Genomic DNA, 18823 nt, shown 5'->3' with positions numbered 1-18823 from the left:
AAAAAACCACCCAAAACATGGTGGCTTAAACGATCATTTTATTACCCATCATGATTCTATGGGTTCTGTGGACGGTTCTTTTGTTCCAAGTGATATCAGCAAGGCTGCCGTTGTCTGGGGACCGTACGAAGTGCAATGACCACGGTGGCTCCCCAGCACCTCTGGGACCTTGCGGCCGGTAGCTGGAGGCTGGGACTGTGCTGCTGGTGGGGCTGGATCTCCCTCTCACTCCATGGAGTCCGAGAGCGCCTCCCTCTCCAGACCTCTGACATGTTGGCTCAGGGCTCCCAAAGTGCAAAAGTAGAGGCTGCCAGACTTACCGAAGGCTGAGTCCTGAGACTGGCCCAGCATCCCTCTGCCCCTTTCTATTGTTAGAGGGAGTTATAAGCCAGCGCCTGCTCAGAGTAGGAGGGAAGTACACAAGGCGATGAATATCAGGAGGCACATGTGACTCACTGGGGACACCTTTGGAACCTAGATGCCCTGGGAGCCAAGGAATGAATCTGGTCCCCTGGTGATAACACCCACAGCAGGATAAGACCCACAACGAGTGATAAGACCCACAACAGTTTTTGATGGAGAAGAGATTGATGAGATCTCATACACTGTACCCTACCTGTTGCGGGGGGGCCGGGGGTGGGTTGGGGGGTATCCAGCAGATGATCGTGGACGGGAGGGCCACATAAGCAGAAAGCACTTTGCAATGACCGTTGGAGCTGTTGCATCCATCTCTTGTCTCTGGGAACCTTCAGGCAAATGCACAGATGAGGATATGGTCAAGTGGACTGAGGCTTTAAGAGGAAGGGGGACTAAGTGACCTTCGTAGTCCCTTCTGAACCAGAGAGTCCGGGGTGGTCCTGAGCACATCATGCCCACGTCTGTCCATCTCCTTTACCATCTCTCACCCGTCGCTACCCGGTGGGGGGGGGGGGGGGGGGGGGCGTGTGCTTGTCCAGCCTGAATGGCGGAGGCCACGGCACCAAGCCCGCGAGGCCCCGCTTTTGTTCACTCACGCGCTGCCAAACACAGGTGCTTCCAGCCTTGGGACAGACTGAACTCACAACGAGCAGCATGACAGCCCCCACCCCACCTGGAGCTCTCACACAGCCCCTCTGCTCTCCTGCCTCGAGGCCTCAGGCCACCTGGCTCCTAGAGTACAGTCCATGGGGCTGTTCATGGCTTCTCTGCACTTCCAAGAAATCTCATCTCTTGTGTGAGGCAGGGGTCATCAGACTTTCTGCATCTCTTCCTAAAGCATGTGCTGGAAGCCTACAAAAATCAGGAAGTCTCCTTTTCTGTACTCTAAAAACTCTTCAGCCCTTTGGTTCTCAGTCTGAGTTCAGCTACTGTCCCAGTCTCCGTCCAAACATGAGACCTGAACCAGGTCACTGCGTTGCCCTGTTCCTCAGAACCTCTCCATTTAGATGAATGGTATCGGACCAGGCAAAGTCTAGGACCTTCCAGCTCTCAAGTTCCATGATTCATAGCCCGATTCTACTATATTTATCTGAGTAGAACGTTAGGTCTCTTGGTCCATGTGTCAAGGACTCGGGATCAAACTCCATGATTCAGCCAATCCTCATTGCAGGCACCGGCCTGAGTGGACTCGTGATCTGGAAGCAAAGGGTTAGTGTGAACAGAGAGGAAGATAAGACCATGAGCCAGATTGTGGAAGGCTTTGAAGGCCGGATAGAAGGCCTCGAACTTTATCCTGTAGACAGACGGGAGCTTTTGAAAAGCTTTTGAGCAGGGTTGGGGTAATCTAACTGAAGCGATGTTTAGAAAGATTCATCAACTGGCAGAATGGGGAGAATCCAGAGGTTAGCAAGTTAGGTCACAGTAGTAACCCAAGCCATAGCCACACACGAGTATCACTCGCCCAGTTACTCCTAGCACCTGAGCTGGTCATCAGGGTAGGTCCAGACCCTAGGATACAAGAATATCTCGTGATAGGTAGACCCCACCTGTGAAAATTAAAACTGGAAGGAACATCGTTAAGTTTTGGAGAGACAGTTTTATAGTCATGATGGAAGAATGTTCTTTCTTTAAAATTAAAAAAAAAAAGAAAAAAAGATTCACTTTCTCACTTTCATTCTCTTATTTGGTAGGCGCTCCTCTAGAGATGTTTGGGACAGATGCAGAGATGCCAAAGTTCATTTGACACAGCTTTTTGGGGATACATCTGTCAAATCATGGCCCTCTAGAGGTTTATGGAGGGGTGTGACTATTTGGGGCGGGGGAAAGGCTCTGGCTTGTTCTGTGATGCTGGCCAGGGGGCAGGAGTGTACCTGGGAAGGTCCAGGCCGGAGATGGTGGTGGTGGAGGCAGAGTCTAGGCGTGGACAGTGGGGACTCTGCTGCACCGGTCACTCTTTTTACAGAAAGTGGGAAAAGCTCTGAGTGAGCAGGCATTGCGAGACCCATCAGGAAGGAGGCTGTGTCATTTGTCTCGGCGATTTATTTAATTCTGGCCGAGAAAGGCTCTGATCCATGTTGCGTTCATCCTCAGTGAACTTGCTCACCAGACCCAGGAGGCTTGGACCAGCGGTCTCTCTTGAGCCTTGACACATATCACTTTAGGGAAAAGCTGACACGCCGTGTTCCCAGTACAGCTGTGGTGGGTCGAAGACTGGGTACCAGAGGATTATGTTCGTGACGGACAGGCCTGTAGATGAAACAGGGGTGTTGAGAGACCTTTCTAATCTGAGAGGGTTATCCCCATGAGGGGATGGTGGTCTCACCCAGACTGTCCCTTGGACTTCCTGTGAAGGAACATGGGCCTTCTGCACGAGAGCTGTGCCCAGATTACGGCCTCTAGGCCCTCATTGCCTTGCCGCTGTTGAGTGAGCACTGGCGATGTACTAGATGCAGGAGGAAACAGAACAGGGAAACAGCCCTCAGGAGCTTAGACTCCAGTTGGGGGAACAAGCCGGAGATGAGAAAACATTAGCCCCAGGCCAAGATCACGGTCAGAGTTCCTGGCAGGCCACAGGTGCTAAGGGAGCAGATCCGTGGGAAATAACAAACCATGCATTCCCCGCAAAGATGGCCCCAGGGCGCGCCTCTTCCGAATGCAAACCTAAAACCGCGGTCACCCGGCACCCTCCACCCTTCCCCATGCAGGCTCTGGTTTCGGGAAGAAAAGCAAAGACACGTCCACAGAGCGGGACTTCTTCATGAGGATGAAGTGTACCGTCACCAGCAGAGGCCGGACCGTCAACCTCAAGTCAGCCACCTGGAAGGTAGGACGACATCAGGCCCGGGTTGGAGTCCCCTCCCCCTGTCCCCGCCCCGAGACCACTCTCTTTGGCCCCGCGTCTGACCCTCGGTGGCTGGTCTCCAGGTCTTGCACTGCACTGGCCAGGTGAAGGTATACAGCAGCTGCCCCCCTCACGGCGGTCTCTGCAGCTACAAGGAGCCCCTGCTGTCCTGCCTCATCCTCATGTGTGAGCCCATCCAGCACCCGTCACACATGGACATCCCCCTGGACAGCAAGACCTTCCTCAGCCGCCACAGCATGGACATGAAGTTCACCTACTGTGACGACAGGTGGGGGCCCGGGAGTGTGTGTGCCGTGGCCGGGCTGTCTTTCCTACCTCTGTGTGTGTGCATGTGTGTGGTTGTGCCGGGGGGGAAGGTATGGGTCTGGGGCACGGATATTGCATCACTGGGTACAAGTCTCTGGACGTGTGTCACTGTGTCATCCCACCGGTGCAGCTGCGGGGCTCCTGGTGGCTCCCCATGGAGGCAATGTCAGGGGCTGACGCCAGAGCAGTTCTGCCGTGTGGCTCATTGCTCATTGCTGTGGTGTGTGCATAGTCTCTCACATACGTGTCAGGCTCCTGAGGAAATGTCCAGGAATGCTCCTGGGAATGGAGACCGGCGTCTCGCAATGTCCCTCAGCACTGGCAGCTCAGGCCGGCTGGGAGCTTCGGGGTCTGGCCTGGAAGCTGGCCCACGGTGGCATGGCTCCTACTGTTGTCTTTCGTTGTCCCTCAGTCTTTGCTCCTTCTGTGTCTTCTCCATCCCAGCCGCTGCTTAACCTAATTTTGAAGACGTTTTGATGAAGGAAAAGCCAAGCTAGACTCTAAGCCACACCAGGCCCCACTGGAAATTCTCCCGTGGGAGAGTGACGTGCTTCAGAGTATCAGCTCTGGCGAGCTGACCTAGGCTCAGGCTCAACAGGAAGTGCTTGGTTTGAGTGGTTATTCTCACTACAAGTTGTTCTTTATTATAAAGCTGTAGAAAGAGCGCCTAAGATTGCATATGCCCCTTCTCAGAACTGGCCTCCCCTCGAGGCAAAGCCAAAGGGCTTTTGTGAAAGGATCCTTGAGTCATTCCTGTCCCCCCATTTTGGCCACCGTGGTGCCGAGCCTCAGGCTCTTGGAGGCGGCAGGTCATTCTCTAAGTAGAAGGAGGTGCTGTAACCTCAGAGGGAGACGATGTCACATATGAAGACTTTTGTCCTGGAACTCTGACCCAGTCAGCATTGATTTACAGTGCTTAATAGTGTTGTTATTGGGACCGGGATGCAGACTGGAGATAAAGATTGTCCCAAAGGCAGGCTCTAGAGACATCTGTGTGTAAGGTCGTTTCTCAGATGGAGGCTTTGCGTTCAAATGAACCCTGTGGGCAGAAGACACACTTCTGTAGTGCGCGCCCCTCCCTAGGCTGTCAAGATGGCACAGGAAATCCCAGCACGTAGCCCAGAGGGCTGGCTCGAGGATGGGGCACCGCCGCGGCTGCCTTCACCAGCCAGCCCAGACCGGCGGCTTTGGTGCTGGGGACCATGCGAGCCCCGCTTAAGCTTCCCCCTCGTGTGACCCCCACAAGCCCTGGGAAGACCCTGCAGCCTGAGAAATAATGTATCATCTCTAGCTAATAGAAGACAGGGATTTTTTTTTTAAGCTTAAGGCTCCGATCCTTGTTAAAGGGAAGAAAAAAAGTCTCTGGAAAGAGTAATCAGAGGTTGTCCTCCACTCATTACCTTGCTTTGAATGAGTTTCCGGTCATTTCCCAAAAGCAGTGCTGGTTGGGATAGAAGAGGGGACAAAAACAGGAGGAACTGTTCCAACCGTGGGGTGAGAGGAAGCGGCCACGGAACGGGGAGACCCACGCAAGGCCTGCCTGCCTCGTCTGGCTCAGGGCTTGTCGGCCGAGTCGATACTGGCGTGGAGGAACCTGTGATTTAAGGCTTTGTGACTCAGAGTGTGGAGGGCGATACTGCGTTTCAGAGCTGCTGGACACATTGCATTTTCAGCAGAATCCTGCCTTTCAAGAAACCTAATTACATGGCCCAGACTTGGAGTTCAGTGGTGCTAGAGGGCTGAACGCAGAGGCGCTTGCGTACCCGGAGTGCTGGGCCCCACGAAAGTTGTGTTTAACCGATTAGCAGATTAGTTAACAAGGACACAGACACGGCTTAGACAGTTTATAAAGTGACTATTTTAAGTCCTTGATCCCTAAGTGCTATTTCTCTCTTGCCTTGGTGAAGACTGGGATCTTTCTGGTTGGGGTAGCTTGTTTTGTTTTCGCCCTTTCATTAGAATGGGGCAAGGTGTGCACGCACACACGTGCACACATGTGCCCTCTCTCCCTCCCTCCCTCTCTTTCTGCCTCTTTAATACCCCTTCTGAGATCAGTGCTTCAAAAACCAACATTTACATATGATAGCTAAGGGAGGCAGGGGAGCCCTTTGCACTTTCCATTAAATCTAGGAATTCACTAGATTTGATGACAGCTAACACACATTGTGGGGCGATGATTTTCCACAAGGGGATTACTTTCCCGTAAGGCAAATGGAAAGAATCTGATGGAAATATAAGGCAACCGGAATCCACGAAATCACTTTTAAAGCCGGGTTAGCACTTTTTCTTCAATACATGAAGGCCACAGACATAATAAACAAATGAAGGAACGAAAGAATGAATAATGCTCTCGGAGAAAAGGGAAGGGAGAATGGAGAGGGGAGGGAGATAAAACAGAAGAGAGAAAAGCTGGCATCAAACTCCCAGGTTCCCAGAGTCGCTGGGAGCCGAAACAAACGGTTTTGGAGGGTCTGGGGTTGAGTCAAGGCACACAGACGGCTCAGAATGCATGTGTCCCGCTCCTCTTTAATAAAGGGTCAGAGGACCGTATGAGGTCTTGTAATAATTGCCTGAAACAAAGGAAGCATTTTAAAAAGCAAATTTCTGTGACACCGCACATCTGTCACGTGTCCACGTATGTGGTTGACGGCTCTCGACAAGGGGAGCAGTGCGGTGGCGAGGCAAAAGGAGGATGTCCCGGTTATCACTGTGACTGATGGTGAACTGTCCCCTTTATGACTCGCACGGAGCCGTTCGCCTCCTAAAATACCGAGCAACTTGTTATTTACTGAGCACGTGCCAGGTACCTAGTTAACCCTGTGCGGGAGACTAGTCTATCAAAGTAGTAAAAGAGCTTTCTCCTGATCTCTGAGAGTTTAGATATCAAGACACCAGCCGCTTAATGAACCACAGTGGTTGGTGCAAAATAGAGCATCCCTTCCGTTCCCTGAAAAGCGGGAGAGAGGTTATTCCCAAATAGTTCAACTCTAAAAGGGGGGTGGTTCATAACTTCGTGGGAAGGTGCCACCTAGTGGCGAAAGGGGGTCACTGTGAAGGGAGCCAGGCATCAGGGAGGATGGGGCCCACTGTGCGATTCGCATCGTCCCGCTGTGATTTTGTCAGTTGTAGACGCCTTTGTGTATCCGAGAAATAAATCATCCAAGCAGATTGTGTCAATAGGATCAGTATCAATAAGGAGAAAACGGTGTCACCGTTAACAGTGAAAATTTCAGGTTAACAGAGAGGATCATGTAATTGTTACAGTTAAAGCAGCTGAAGGCAGCCCTGTTTGACCGTTGAATCAAGGCAACATAGAGCATACTAAAACCAGGAGTTTAATAAATTGTGTAAGTTAGCATACCTGTGTTTCAAATTCTGTGGCTTAAATTTATGATGAATTATTTTCATTCAGAGAAGTCGGGGAGAGTACAGATAGTAGTGCGAGAAGAGCTGGGCATCCCAAAGAGAAGGTCAGTGGAGAAAATTAGAGCCGTGAGTTGTAAGATACATACGCATCAAAACACCTGGAAGGCAAGAGGTTTGAAACCTGGGAAGAAGATAGGCTAACTTCAGGCAAATTAGTAGTAAACAATTATATACACTTTCATTGCATAATGAGATACATTAAAAAAAAATTTTTATACTTTTTTTAGAGGATGGGTGACATTTTAAAAACCAGAGAGACCTTTCAGATTCATACCTTACAGGTACTTTTCTAGTTTCCTATATAGTGTCTTCCAAATCTTCTTGCAGACCTACCCATTATTAGCCTCTCCGCACACATCTCATATGAGAAGGCATAGTGAATTTCTCTAAATCCCCGAGTCACAAGGAACTTGAAGTGCTCTCCCTTTGCATCTGTGTCTCCTCCGAGTGATGGTGTTCTGAAATCACCCCAGAGTTGGGGCACGTATATGAGAGATGCTTATGTATTATCCCTGTCTAACCTGCTCCAAATACTCCTAGAAGTGACACCTCTACAAATTCGCTTTGCAGTGTATTTCCAGGTGTGATTGGCCTCCTGACTCAAAAATGATTCCTTCGACATGACCTGCTCCTCTCTTGCTGCAGTTCAAGGCAAGCTGCTGCTTCCTTGCGTGTGGGTCTCCAGGTGCTACAAGGCAGCTGTGGCATCTGGTGGCACTCGGAGCAGGGTTGGTCCAGGACTGATGAGCCAGGGCAGTCTTCCTGGGCATAAAGTACCTGTAACACACCACCCCAACAAGACGGAAACGGATTGCCCCTGAACCACAGAGCTGGCTGTGTAGACTTCCCATGCCCACAAACCATGTGAGGAAAACACAGGGCTTAAGGACTGTTGTTTAAAGCAAGCAAAATCTGGGTAAAAGTGTATTAAAGCAGAAGGCATTGAAATCCGGATATGATTAAGGAGGGGCCGTGCCGAGGCTTATAAGCACCTACAGAAACCAGAATGAGGAGAATCAGACTGTTTGGGAGAGGCCATCGCCAGAAGGGGGGAAGGAAAGAAAGCAGACTTTCACCTAAGCACGGTTAAATAGCAAATGCATTCTCTGGAAAACAAATAGGTGGTTACAAAGTCCTTAAAACTTTCGTCCTCTTAAGTAATTTACAGTACTCTTCTGCCCAGCTTGTTTATGTGATGAATTGACTTAGCAAACCCTTTACGGGTGTAGGGAGCTGGGGTAGAAACCGCGGCCAGGTCCCGTGTGCACCGTGCTTCGGTGGTCTCCCGGGAACGGGGGCGAGCCGTCATAGCTAGGCCTTTACTGGACTCCCTCTGCCCCTTGACGCAAGGGCATGGACACTGTAGCTGAGGGAACCGTTTCCTTCCCAGCACTCGGGCACGGGGAGTCCATGCTGAGAAGAGCCTCTGAGCACTTAAGGGTAAAAACCAGTTTTGGGACAATGAGTAACTGTCATTTTACGTTATGAAGACATCCCTAATGCTGAAGTCCGAAGCCCGGCGGTCTGACCCACATATCTGCTCGGCGTAACACTTCAGAATATAATGACCTTTTCCCTCTATATTTTCTGTTCTCTTCCTCTTCCTTCTCTCTCTGCTTCCTACGGCTGCCCGTCATTGTCTACATCTCTCTCCTCACCTCGTCCTTCTTCCACTCTTTCTTCTTCCACTGTTCGCGCTTCTGAAACCTGGTAGATGAAGCCCTTTTACATTTCCCACTTCTCAAAAACAGAACAGCCCTACTGAGTTGACTTTAAATTTATGGGTGACCCCAGGCTGATTTTTCTTCCAGTGAGTCAGGGCTCTTAATTAGAAAGCAAGAAAAAAAAAAAAATCCCTGCCCCTGATGGAGAGAGCAGATGAAGCTGTGTTATCACAGCCCAGCTCCGCAGGGACTGGGACTGGGACTGGGACTCGGGGAAACGAGCTGGGAAGGCCCTTGTGTACCAGAGGAGCTGACCCTATAAACAAGCCGGGTTCATTAGCCTCCCCACTGGCGTCTGCGTGCCTGCACATGGAGGCCAATGACCATTAGCTTCAAGTTGGGGTTTCCTGGCTTTGTGAAGTTTGACAACTCGAACGTTCTTCAATTGTGTTTGGGGTGTGTGTATTTCCCAGTTTTTATAGTAGTCTGTTTAAAGGAATGAAGAAGGAGACATTAAATATTTATTTTAGTTGACAAGATAAATGAAGGCCACTCCTGGGAAGCGAGCTGGCGATTCTGAAATCCTGGTTTGTTTGTACACTTCCCAAACATGCCCATTGTGTGCCTTTGAATGCATGGTACAGTAATTGGATTTTTTAAATGGTTTATTATGAGGCTGGTGGTAATAAACATTTACTTTGAACATTTTAAAGATTCTAATCTTGAAAGAAAAGTTCATTGCTTCAGGGAGTGGTACCATATCTTTTCCAGAGCAGCCTCACGTTGGAGGGTCTCTAGAAAATTCTAGCCCTGCCCAGGAACAGAAGCAATGTATCTGGCAAATCGGCAAGCCTGGGAACGGCCAGCTCACTGTCACCAGGGCCTGCTGGTACAATTCCTATTCCCAGGCTTAAGCTTGAAAGGATTGGACCCAACAGGAAAGCCATTCGGTTGTCGAGAAGAGAGGGCCAGCACTATTCTACCATCTCCGTGCTCTGCCCCAGTCTCTACCTCGCTAAGGGGCCATGGGGCCGCAGCCCCAGGATCAGGCTACCAAGGAACGTGTCTGTTGCTGATGAGTTCAGAGATCTGTCTGCTCTGGGCCAAGTGAGGGGACAGATCCTCCCGGTCTGAGAGCAGGTGCAAATGAACTTGCCGTTGCATGTGAACTGCTGAAATCTCACTGGAAATCTCCGCTGGGCTAAATCAGCTGAGGCCTAAGCTGCTCAGCCCCTTTGGGCTGCCCCTTGTTTGACAAAGGCTTTCACCCCTAAGTCTTATTGAGGGAGAGACTTTTTCTCTCCTCTGACCACGCCAACATGAGGCACAGCTTCCAGGATGAAGAAAGGATGGATTAAATATTGTGAGGGGTCCCGCTGAGAGCTGTGTACGTGCTCCACGCACACGCACCGACACGCATTGACACAGTTAATCACGTTCTAGGAGAGAGAGTAAAGCTTTATTGCCTTAGCAGTGCTGGGGAAGGCAGGGCTCTGGTTGTACCTTGGGTCCTAAGAATAGAGCTGCCGGTCAGCCACTCAAGAATGTACTGAGTACCCACTGTAGGGAAAGCCAAAGAAGAAAGTGGTCCCTATGTTCAGGGATTGGCAGCCTAGGATGTGAGTAATTCTCTGTGACGTGGGTTTGCCTGTTAGAACTTAGTGAGAAGGAGACGTCACCGAGGGCTGGGAGAATCAGAGAAGTCTCTGTGGAGATAGCCAGGCCATGAACTAGCCTTGTGGTCATTGGGGCTTGGAGAAGAGGGCTGAAGAGAAGACGTTGAGGCTCTACAGCAAGAATGGGTTTGCTGGGTGTGGGGAACTCCAAGGGGAGCAGCCTGCCAGTACACAGGATATAAGACACACTGCTGGTTAGCCAAAATCACACTGCATGGAAGTTGGAGACCAGACTCTGGGGGGTCCTGGAAGTTAAATGGACTGTATTTACTCTGGATCACGGTAACGACAGTGGTCAATAGCGGTTGGTAATAGGGAAAGCTGTAGATGCTTAAATGGGGCAGAGCAGGAGGGAAATGGGATTTCCATCCTATTTTAGAATGATTTATTCTGGCAGACATATGTAGAGGCCCTTCGGAGCGGGGAGAGAATAAGAATAGGAAACTAAGGAGCCCCCGCTTCTGCTCTCTGATTTTGCTTTTCCCTCTGTCGTTCATCTCTAGTGTAGATACATGATAGGACTCAGAAGTCATACATTCTGAAATAGAGCTCATAATCATAAGAGTACAGCATCACTTCTGACTTGCGGTGGGCCAAGTAAACAAGACAATGAGCCCATTAGAAAAACTGCAGGAGACAGCAAAGCTTGCAAGAAACGGTATTTAGGTGTGATGTGGGAAAGTGGCTAATCCGGTGGTTCTTGGGTGGGGCATCTTTAGTTTCATGATTCTGTATAGAGTAAAGAGTCCTCAGAGTGTTAAGTGATCCTTCATGGTTCTCCACATTTGTCTGTTTTCGGCCCGCTTCCCATGAAACCAGACACGTTACAGGATGAAGAAAGGGACACTTGGAATGGCCGAGCCCTGTCGTTTCAGAGCTGCCCATCTATCAGAGTGTAATGAGGAGGCACATTTCTAATACCTTGATTTTGTATTTCTTCCTCTCAGCACTTCCTGCCCCTCCCCATTCCTTGAAATGGGGAGGGGCAGGTAAAGTTCCAAGGTAGGCAAGCCCGATGCCTGATGTCCCATGTCAAGTACCTGAGGTCACCAGGCAGGACCTGAGGGAGAGTACTCAGACGACTAAAGATCAGACACAGGCAGGGCGGGCTCTCCTGCCCGGATTCCTCCTCCCTCACTGCTTACCACACAGACAGGGCCGACTCCACTCTCCCTGCAGAGGCCGCACCGGTTTTCGCTTTTCACTTACATCACCCAGTACTGGCATCAGTTTGATCTGGTAATCTGGAGCCCTGGTTTTCATTCCTGTTTTGTCCCTGGACTCTCGCGTGGACGTCAACTGGACTGTCTGTTCCCCCTGGATCTCCCTCTTCGGCCAAAGCTGGGGGGCGGAAGGTATGAGAGCCTCTTCCAGGACTTGCTGGGAGACTAGGTGTATGTGTATCGGCGGCGGGCGTAGGGAATCCCGACTCTTCAGACACGATTTTAGAAAGTGCGGGAAGAGAGGAGGGAGGCTGAGTGGAGCCACCGCAGCAGGCTGAACACCACGTTTTCTTTGTCTTGGATGAACGGGACGCCCAGGATGCCTGGAGCATTTTCATCTGAATGTGTGCCTCTGACTTACCTTCTGGATCTAGCTCCTTGAGCCCCTACCACATTCATACAGTCTCTCTTCCCACATGATTTTGTTTTGTTTTGTTTTGCTTTTTTAAAAATTCAGAATCACAGAACTGGTTGGTTACCACCCCGAGGAGCTGCTTGGCCGCTCAGCCTACGAGTTCTACCATGCCCTGGACTCAGAGAACATGACCAAAAGTCACCAGAACCGTAAGTTCCTGGAGCACCCTGCGTGGCTCCCTTGTGTCTGTGAAATATGGCCTTGAATGAGGTGTGACGCCAGGGAGACCAGAGAAGACCTGCCTCCATCCTCCACAGAGCCACCATCTTGGGTGGCAGACAAGACCTGTGCCCTCAGGATGGTTAGAAATCCAAGGCTGCCACCAGCCCAGATGACAACTTGATGCAAATTAGAAAAAGGCCCCCTTCCTCTGGGGGGGACACACCCATACGACGGCCCACAGCGTAGAGAGTTGACGGTGGGCTGAATCTCAGTCCCCACACTCCATTTCCACCCAGCGCCCCGTGTGGCCACCAGTTGGCACAGCCCTGTGGGACAGCCCTGTAGAGAACAGCACAAGAGGACACATGGTCAGCTAGGTCGTGGGCTATAGAAGCAGAAGAGGCGGCCTGGGAAGGTTCAAGAAAGGAGAGGACAGAGCTCTTGAGTCGGACCTTGAAGGATGGGGGAGGACGAGGCCCCACAGGTGAAGGTACCAGGGCAGCAACTTCACAGATGCATTGAGGTCGGCCTCAGTTCTCCAACAGCTCGCTTGCTGGGTCAGAGAACTCAGTCGGAGGCTGTCCAGGCAAACCAGTGGTGGCACATGGACGCTGTGCTTTGCAACTTGAAAGAAACGCAAGTTATGAAAGGGTCCTGGAACAGCACTGTCCAGCAGGACTCTCTGCAAGGGAGATGTTCTGCACTGGCACAGTCCGTGTGAAGTGTCTAGTGCACCCAAGGAACTGAATGTTGAAAATTTTAACTTTAAAGTTCAGTCGCCAGACTTGACAGTGGCTACCCCATGGGACAGGGCAACTCTAGTCCCTTCACTTGGCCATATTCCCAGTGCAGCCTTCCTGTTCACAAGCGATCCAAGATAGTCTCCTTGAATCCATGCAGCCCGTCAACATGCAAAGGACTCTGGGTCGATTCCGCTATACTCAGCCCACTGAGGGACATAGACACTTATAGGATTGCTCCCCAACGAAAGAAAAAGGAAGGTTGTTGGCTCTGTGGAACAGGTGGTTCATCTTTTTAGCCTCGATATCTAGCATAGTGTTTGATAAAATGCGGGCACTAAGTCAGTGATAAACCCAAGGGGGCACTCATATTTGGGAAAGAATGCTTCAAAATCAGTGCGGACAGAGGCGCCGAGAAGATTCTAGGCAGATTAAAAATGGGTAAGGTAAGTCTAACAAGCTTGCCGGTGGCCCTGTGGGTCTTGGGCCCCCGGGATTAGCTGTGGCTTGGGGTGGCAGGGGAGAAGATGGAGATGCTTCTGTTTGTCCATTGTTTCTCAGTCCATCGTCTGTGCTAAGGTTAGGACGACTGAGTTCAGAGCAGCCCACAGATCAGCAACCCCATAAACTGTATGTGAGCACAGGTCCTGTCCTCTGATGGAGTGAGATCTTCTCTTTCTAATTAGTCTCTCTGCTTTTTCCTCGTGGCTTTGAGGTTTGAGCTGAAAGTACAAGACGGCCCCTTATGATATCTCAGAGAAGTTTTTCACTATGCTGTCTGGCAAAAAACCAACCAAGCCACCAGCCTAGATTCAGCCCCATGCAGGGACCCAGAGAATGGAGGAGGGAGGTGAAGGCAGCTTCGTGTGCCCGTGGATGTGACCCAGCCCTGGCCTCCCCCAGCTTTGAAATTGTAGGATGTGGTTCCAGCCTTCATACTGGGATTCCCCATGCTTTTCTGTTACACGGTGATTCTCGCTCCCAAAGTCATCCCAACCCTGCGACTCTGGGACCTGGGCTCTGCCCCAGCTGACCCACAGATTCCCCAGGGCCTGGCTTTCTGGGTCTTTCCTCCTTTACATGTGAAACGGGAAAAGTCCAGCTTTTTTCCTCAGCCCAGGGTGAAGTCAAAGCAGGGGACAATAGTAAAAGTTTCTGGGAATTCCTGGAGGACACTATTGTACTTTGTCTTTGGGGATAGAAGAGCCAAGGCACTGCTATCAGAAGGAACAAAAGTGATGACTTCTCCCTGGGCAAAGAAAAAGGATTCTCTCTTTCTTCTTAAAAAATCTTTGACCCTTAAAACAGAGCTGGGATAAAAATTGGTCTTATCAATTTCCTGCTGACTCTGGCGGAAATACGGTGCTTTTTATTGAATCTGTGCATTGAAGTATTAGGCACACTTAAAGGTAATTCACAACCCAAAGAGAAATCAGGCTCCCTTTTTCCCCTGATGGAGCCACGTAAAGCTGCCCAGAGCTCCGCGGCCCCACGCCCAGCCAGCAAACCCAAACCTAGCAAGGGGAAGTCTGTGTGGCTTGGAAATTGGATTCCTGACAGCTAAAACAGAAAGCATCTATTTCTGTCTCTCCGCCCCTGTGTGTGGGGGGGGGGGGGCGGGGTTGAGTTTGTGCAAATACAGTCGTACCACAGAGTCACACTACTGTGATGGGAGAGTTGGAGACTGGGTCAGGTTTATACACCAGCATCCTGAGTTTCCGCGCGAATGTGTGTTTTAGCCTGTGAACGTTTACTGTCGAAATGACTGGGGAAGCTCTGTCCTCAAACCAGATTTAGATAATTGAAAGCCATCATTTCCAAATGGATTAGTAATTTATACATCGTTACTGTTGGTGGTAGGGGCTGGGGGGGGGCGCTTTCTCTTTGTTGTGTGAGGACATTATGTGCTCTTAGGAAAATAAGATTAAAGGCTATAAACGGCCTATCTCCCAAGGAGCAGACCCCTCACCAAGGCTGGCGTTAATGAACAGATGGGTAGAAAGCAGGCGTAATTATACTGCGCTGGCAGAACAGGTCCTCGCCTGCAATCACTAGAAATGCAGTTAAGACCTTTGCTCGCTGCACTGCTTAATCAAAAAGAATAGGAGCCCTGAACTCTGTCTGCATTAAGATCCGTCTAAATAAGTTAACTCCAGGCACTTGAAATTGTGCAAGAATCGTTTCTCTGCAGGAAGGGAGCCTCAGTGGGGCACGTGAGGGCCCCGGGGAGGACAGCAGTGGCCCAGGAGCCCACGACGATGCGGGACCACAGCCACAGCAAGTCAAGGCTTCCCAGTGACTGGCGGCATGGGGGTCATAGCCAGAGAGCGAGGGGCCGGGAGCGCCGTTCTCCTGCTCGTTGTCCCACATCGTGTTAAGCAGGTCACAGTCCCCCTGGCCTTAGTTCCTTCCTGTCCAAAGAAGGCAGTATCTATCCTCTCTGCGGCCCAGAATTGTGGTCCAAAAGACTAGAGTAGGGTGATGTGCCACTTTGGAAAAGGATGTGGCAGCTTCTTACAAAGGAAGCACGTACTTAGCCACTGACCTGGCCATCGTCCCCCTGGCTGCACCCACCGCATATGTCCATACAAACGTGTGTACACCAGTGTTTATAGCAGCGGTCGTCACAATAACCAAGAAAACTGAAAACAACTTAAACATCCATCTACAGGTGAATGGATAAACCAGTTATGGTACCTCCCTACACTGGAACACAGCTCAGCAATAAAAAGGAGTCCCGGCAGCACCCCGAGGAATCTGGAACACATGCTGAGTGCAAAGAAGCCAGACACAAAAGAGTATATGAGGCCACTCACATGCAGATGGAGAGAAGAGCGCCATATAGTGGCAGACAACAGATCAGGGGGAGCCTGGGACCAGGGGTGGCCATGAGGATGGAGCGGCAGGAGGCCTGAGGAACTCGGAGGTGGCGGGCTGAGGGGCAAGTGGTTTACCTCGGATTGTGGTGACAGTCCCACGCTCTTTGTCACAACACGTTGGACTGTGCACCTCAAGTGGTTGCATTTTTAAATTGAAGGTAAACTAAACCTCACTGAAGTTGGTTTTTTTTTTAAGATTTTATTTATTTATTTGACAGAGAGAGAGGGAGAGATCGCAGTAGGCAGAGAGGCAGGCAGAGAGAGAGAGGAAGGGAAGCAGGCTCGCTGCTGAGCAGAGAGCCCGACGTGCGGCTCCATCCCAGGACCCTGGGATCATGACCTGAGCCGAAGGCAGAGGCGTAACCCACTGAGCCACCCAGGTGCCCCTGAAGTTGATTTTTAAAAAGGAAAACCAAACCACGAAAGCTTAGGTCGGGAGTCTGTCATGTGGACTGTGAGCCCGACTCCTGTTTCCACTGAGGGGCCCTTTCAGCAAACTACCCGGGAGTTCCCAGCCTCAGTTTCTTCAGAGGTAAAACAGAAATCACAAGAGACCCCTCATGGTGTCATTGCAAATTACACGAGCTGATGGGGACGCTGATCCTTACGGACGACTTAGGTGCCAGGCAGTTCTAACCACTTTGCCCCAGTGAGCTCATCTTGAGACAGGGTCCGACACTGCAAAGCACTGCATACAAGTAAGTCACTACTCTGGCTCCTCGGTGCTTGTTCAGTTTTTGAAGTGGGTAAAACGTGCCCCGAAAAACATAAAGGTAAAGGGCCACGAGCGGCATCAGTAGGAACCAAGCGGCCGTCCTCAGCCTCCCAAGCCTGGCGAACAGGGAGGTGGCCCCGGCACTCACCAGGAGAACGGAGTGCAAATCTGTGTTTACCGAGAGTCTGGATACTCTCCCGTGGGACCCTCACAATGTTCTCTACGGCCCCGGCGAAGAGGGGGCTTTTCCTCTACGGCCTTTGTCCCGGATGTTCCATCAACAGGTCTGCACAGGATCAGCCAGCCCGGCAGACCCCGTCCTCGGCGTGAACAGCTGCTGTACGCTGGCTCACTAGGAACGTCATTCTCATCCTCACTGTTCTTTTTATCAGCGTCTCACTTTGCAGATGAGGAAACCAAAACTAAGAGGGAATGTTCCTTTCCCAGAGCCCCCATGCTAGCAAGATTTTCTAATGCCTTCATCATGCCTCTTCCCATTCTCTGTGATTGGAGGAGTTTGGAGCTAGGATTCTGAAATGAATTCCCAAGGAATGAAAGTAAATGGACCGTTTGGAGAACTACCAGAAATTCTAACATTAGTAGAGTTTAAAGAGATTTGTTAATTCCTGTTAATGGGAGTAGATGAAGCCTTCTGGACTGAGCCACGTGGGACACCGTCCCAATGCTTTCCTACAGTAAATGTTAAATGAGTGTTTAGAATAATCTAGAAGAGGAAAGAAGTCATGTGGTGGTCCTTGTGTCTCGGTGCGCGGTCTTGTCTGTTTCCCCGTAGACTACCCTCCCTGTGAGGTCTAGCTCCCCAGCCTCCCTGACCTCGGGCTCCGTTTCTCCTCCCTTAGTGTGCACCAAAGGGCAGGTGGTGAGCGGCCAATACCGGATGCTTGCGAAGCACGGGGGCTACGTGTGGCTGGAGACCCAGGGGACGGTCATCTACAACCCTCGGAACCTGCAGCCCCAGTGCATCATGTGTGTGAACTACGTCCTGAGGTGAGCACGTGAGGGCTGTGGGGCAGGCTGTGTGGGCGCCCGAGCTCCCCAGATCGAGGGCAGCAGGCCGAGGGGACACACACCTGCCCGACCCCGGGCACTGCCTCTGCAGGCTCTTTGTGCCAATCCTTGGGACCCAGAGGATTTTCGTGGCTGTCTCGGGGACTACAGGACACCCGGGGTGGCCCTTCCTGGTGACTTTTTTTTTGGTCTCCCCCCATCTGTCATCTGTGTCATGCCTCTGACCCGCGTGGGGAGGCAGATAGCATAGTTGTCACTTAGCATTTTCTGAACGGGGAACAAGGAAAGAGATACTGCTCGGGCTTTCTGGGAGAAGACGTAGCAGCTTCATTCCCTAGTGCCTGGGGAGAAAGTTGGAGATGGTCCCTGCTAGAGTAAAACAAACCCAAAGCCCTCACCCCCCAGGTACACAATGCAGCGCATGCCCAGTAATCAAAGAGCATCCCAGAGGGGCGCCTGGGTGGCTCAGTGGGTTAAAGCCTCTGCCTTCGGCTCAGGTCATGATCTCAGGGTCCTGGGATCGAGCCCCGCATCGGGCTCTCTGCTCAGTGGGGAGCCTGCTTCCTCCTCTCTCTCTGCCTGCCTCTCTGCCTGCTTGTGATCTCTGTCAAATAAATAAATAAAATCTTAAAAAAAAAAAAAATCTCGGAGGCATCCCTTTCCCGAGGGCAGGCTTGGGGTTGCTGCCTCCATGACTCCAAACTTCACTGTGTGGGTCCTTACAAAACCCTAGCATGGCGTCCCTACCTGTGTTTTCAGCCGAGAGGGTTAGCTGTCTGATTTTCTGTATGGGGATATAAAAGGCTTTCGCTAGAAAATGTGGAAGGTCTGAGACACTTCTTGTCCCATCAGCGAGATCGAGAAGAATGACGTGGTGTTCTCCATGGACCAGACGGAATCCCTGTTCAAGCCGCACCTGATGGCCATGAACAGCATCTTTGACAGCAGCGGGGAGGCGGCCGTGTCCGACAAGAGTAACTGCCTGTTCACCAAGCTGAAGGAGGAGCCCGAGGAGCTGGCCCAGCTGGCGCCCACGGCAGGAGATGTCATCGTTTCTCTGGATTTCGGTGGGTGCTTCCTAGCCAAACGGGCCTGCTGAGCCCTCTCTCCTTACTGTAACCGGCCTCCCTGGCTTCAGCGTTTCCCCAACCCCTGCCCCCTCCCCGGTCCCGTGATTCCTCTGTTGGTAGCCAGACTCTGCTGAGCGCCGAAGGGCAATGTGCAGGTCTGGCACGGAGTGAGGGGGTCCTGCTTCGGACTCTGCAAAACGCTGCCTGGGCGGGGGATATAGGGACTGAGCGTGGGCTG

At 51.3% G+C, this 18823-nt stretch overlaps 1 protein-coding gene across 1 annotated transcript in view; it reads left to right on the top strand.

Moving 5' to 3' along the window:
• Positions 1-18823, top strand: part of EPAS1 (endothelial PAS domain protein 1) — an 83307-nt gene that overhangs the window by 56955 nt on the left and 7529 nt on the right. Inside the window, exons 5-9 of the mRNA XM_045980362.1 lie at positions 3123-3241; positions 3343-3548; positions 12033-12139; positions 17347-17494; positions 18368-18582. Of these exons, the coding sequence (XP_045836318.1) occupies positions 3123-3241; positions 3343-3548; positions 12033-12139; positions 17347-17494; positions 18368-18582 (795 nt within the window). The remainder of the gene's footprint in view (positions 1-3122; positions 3242-3342; positions 3549-12032; positions 12140-17346; positions 17495-18367; positions 18583-18823) is intronic.

This window comes from Meles meles, chromosome 16, assembly GCF_922984935.1.
Source record: "Meles meles chromosome 16, mMelMel3.1 paternal haplotype, whole genome shotgun sequence".
Lineage (NCBI taxonomy): Eukaryota > Metazoa > Chordata > Mammalia > Carnivora > Mustelidae > Meles > Meles meles.
This window is presented reverse-complemented; position numbering and strand designations above follow the sequence as displayed.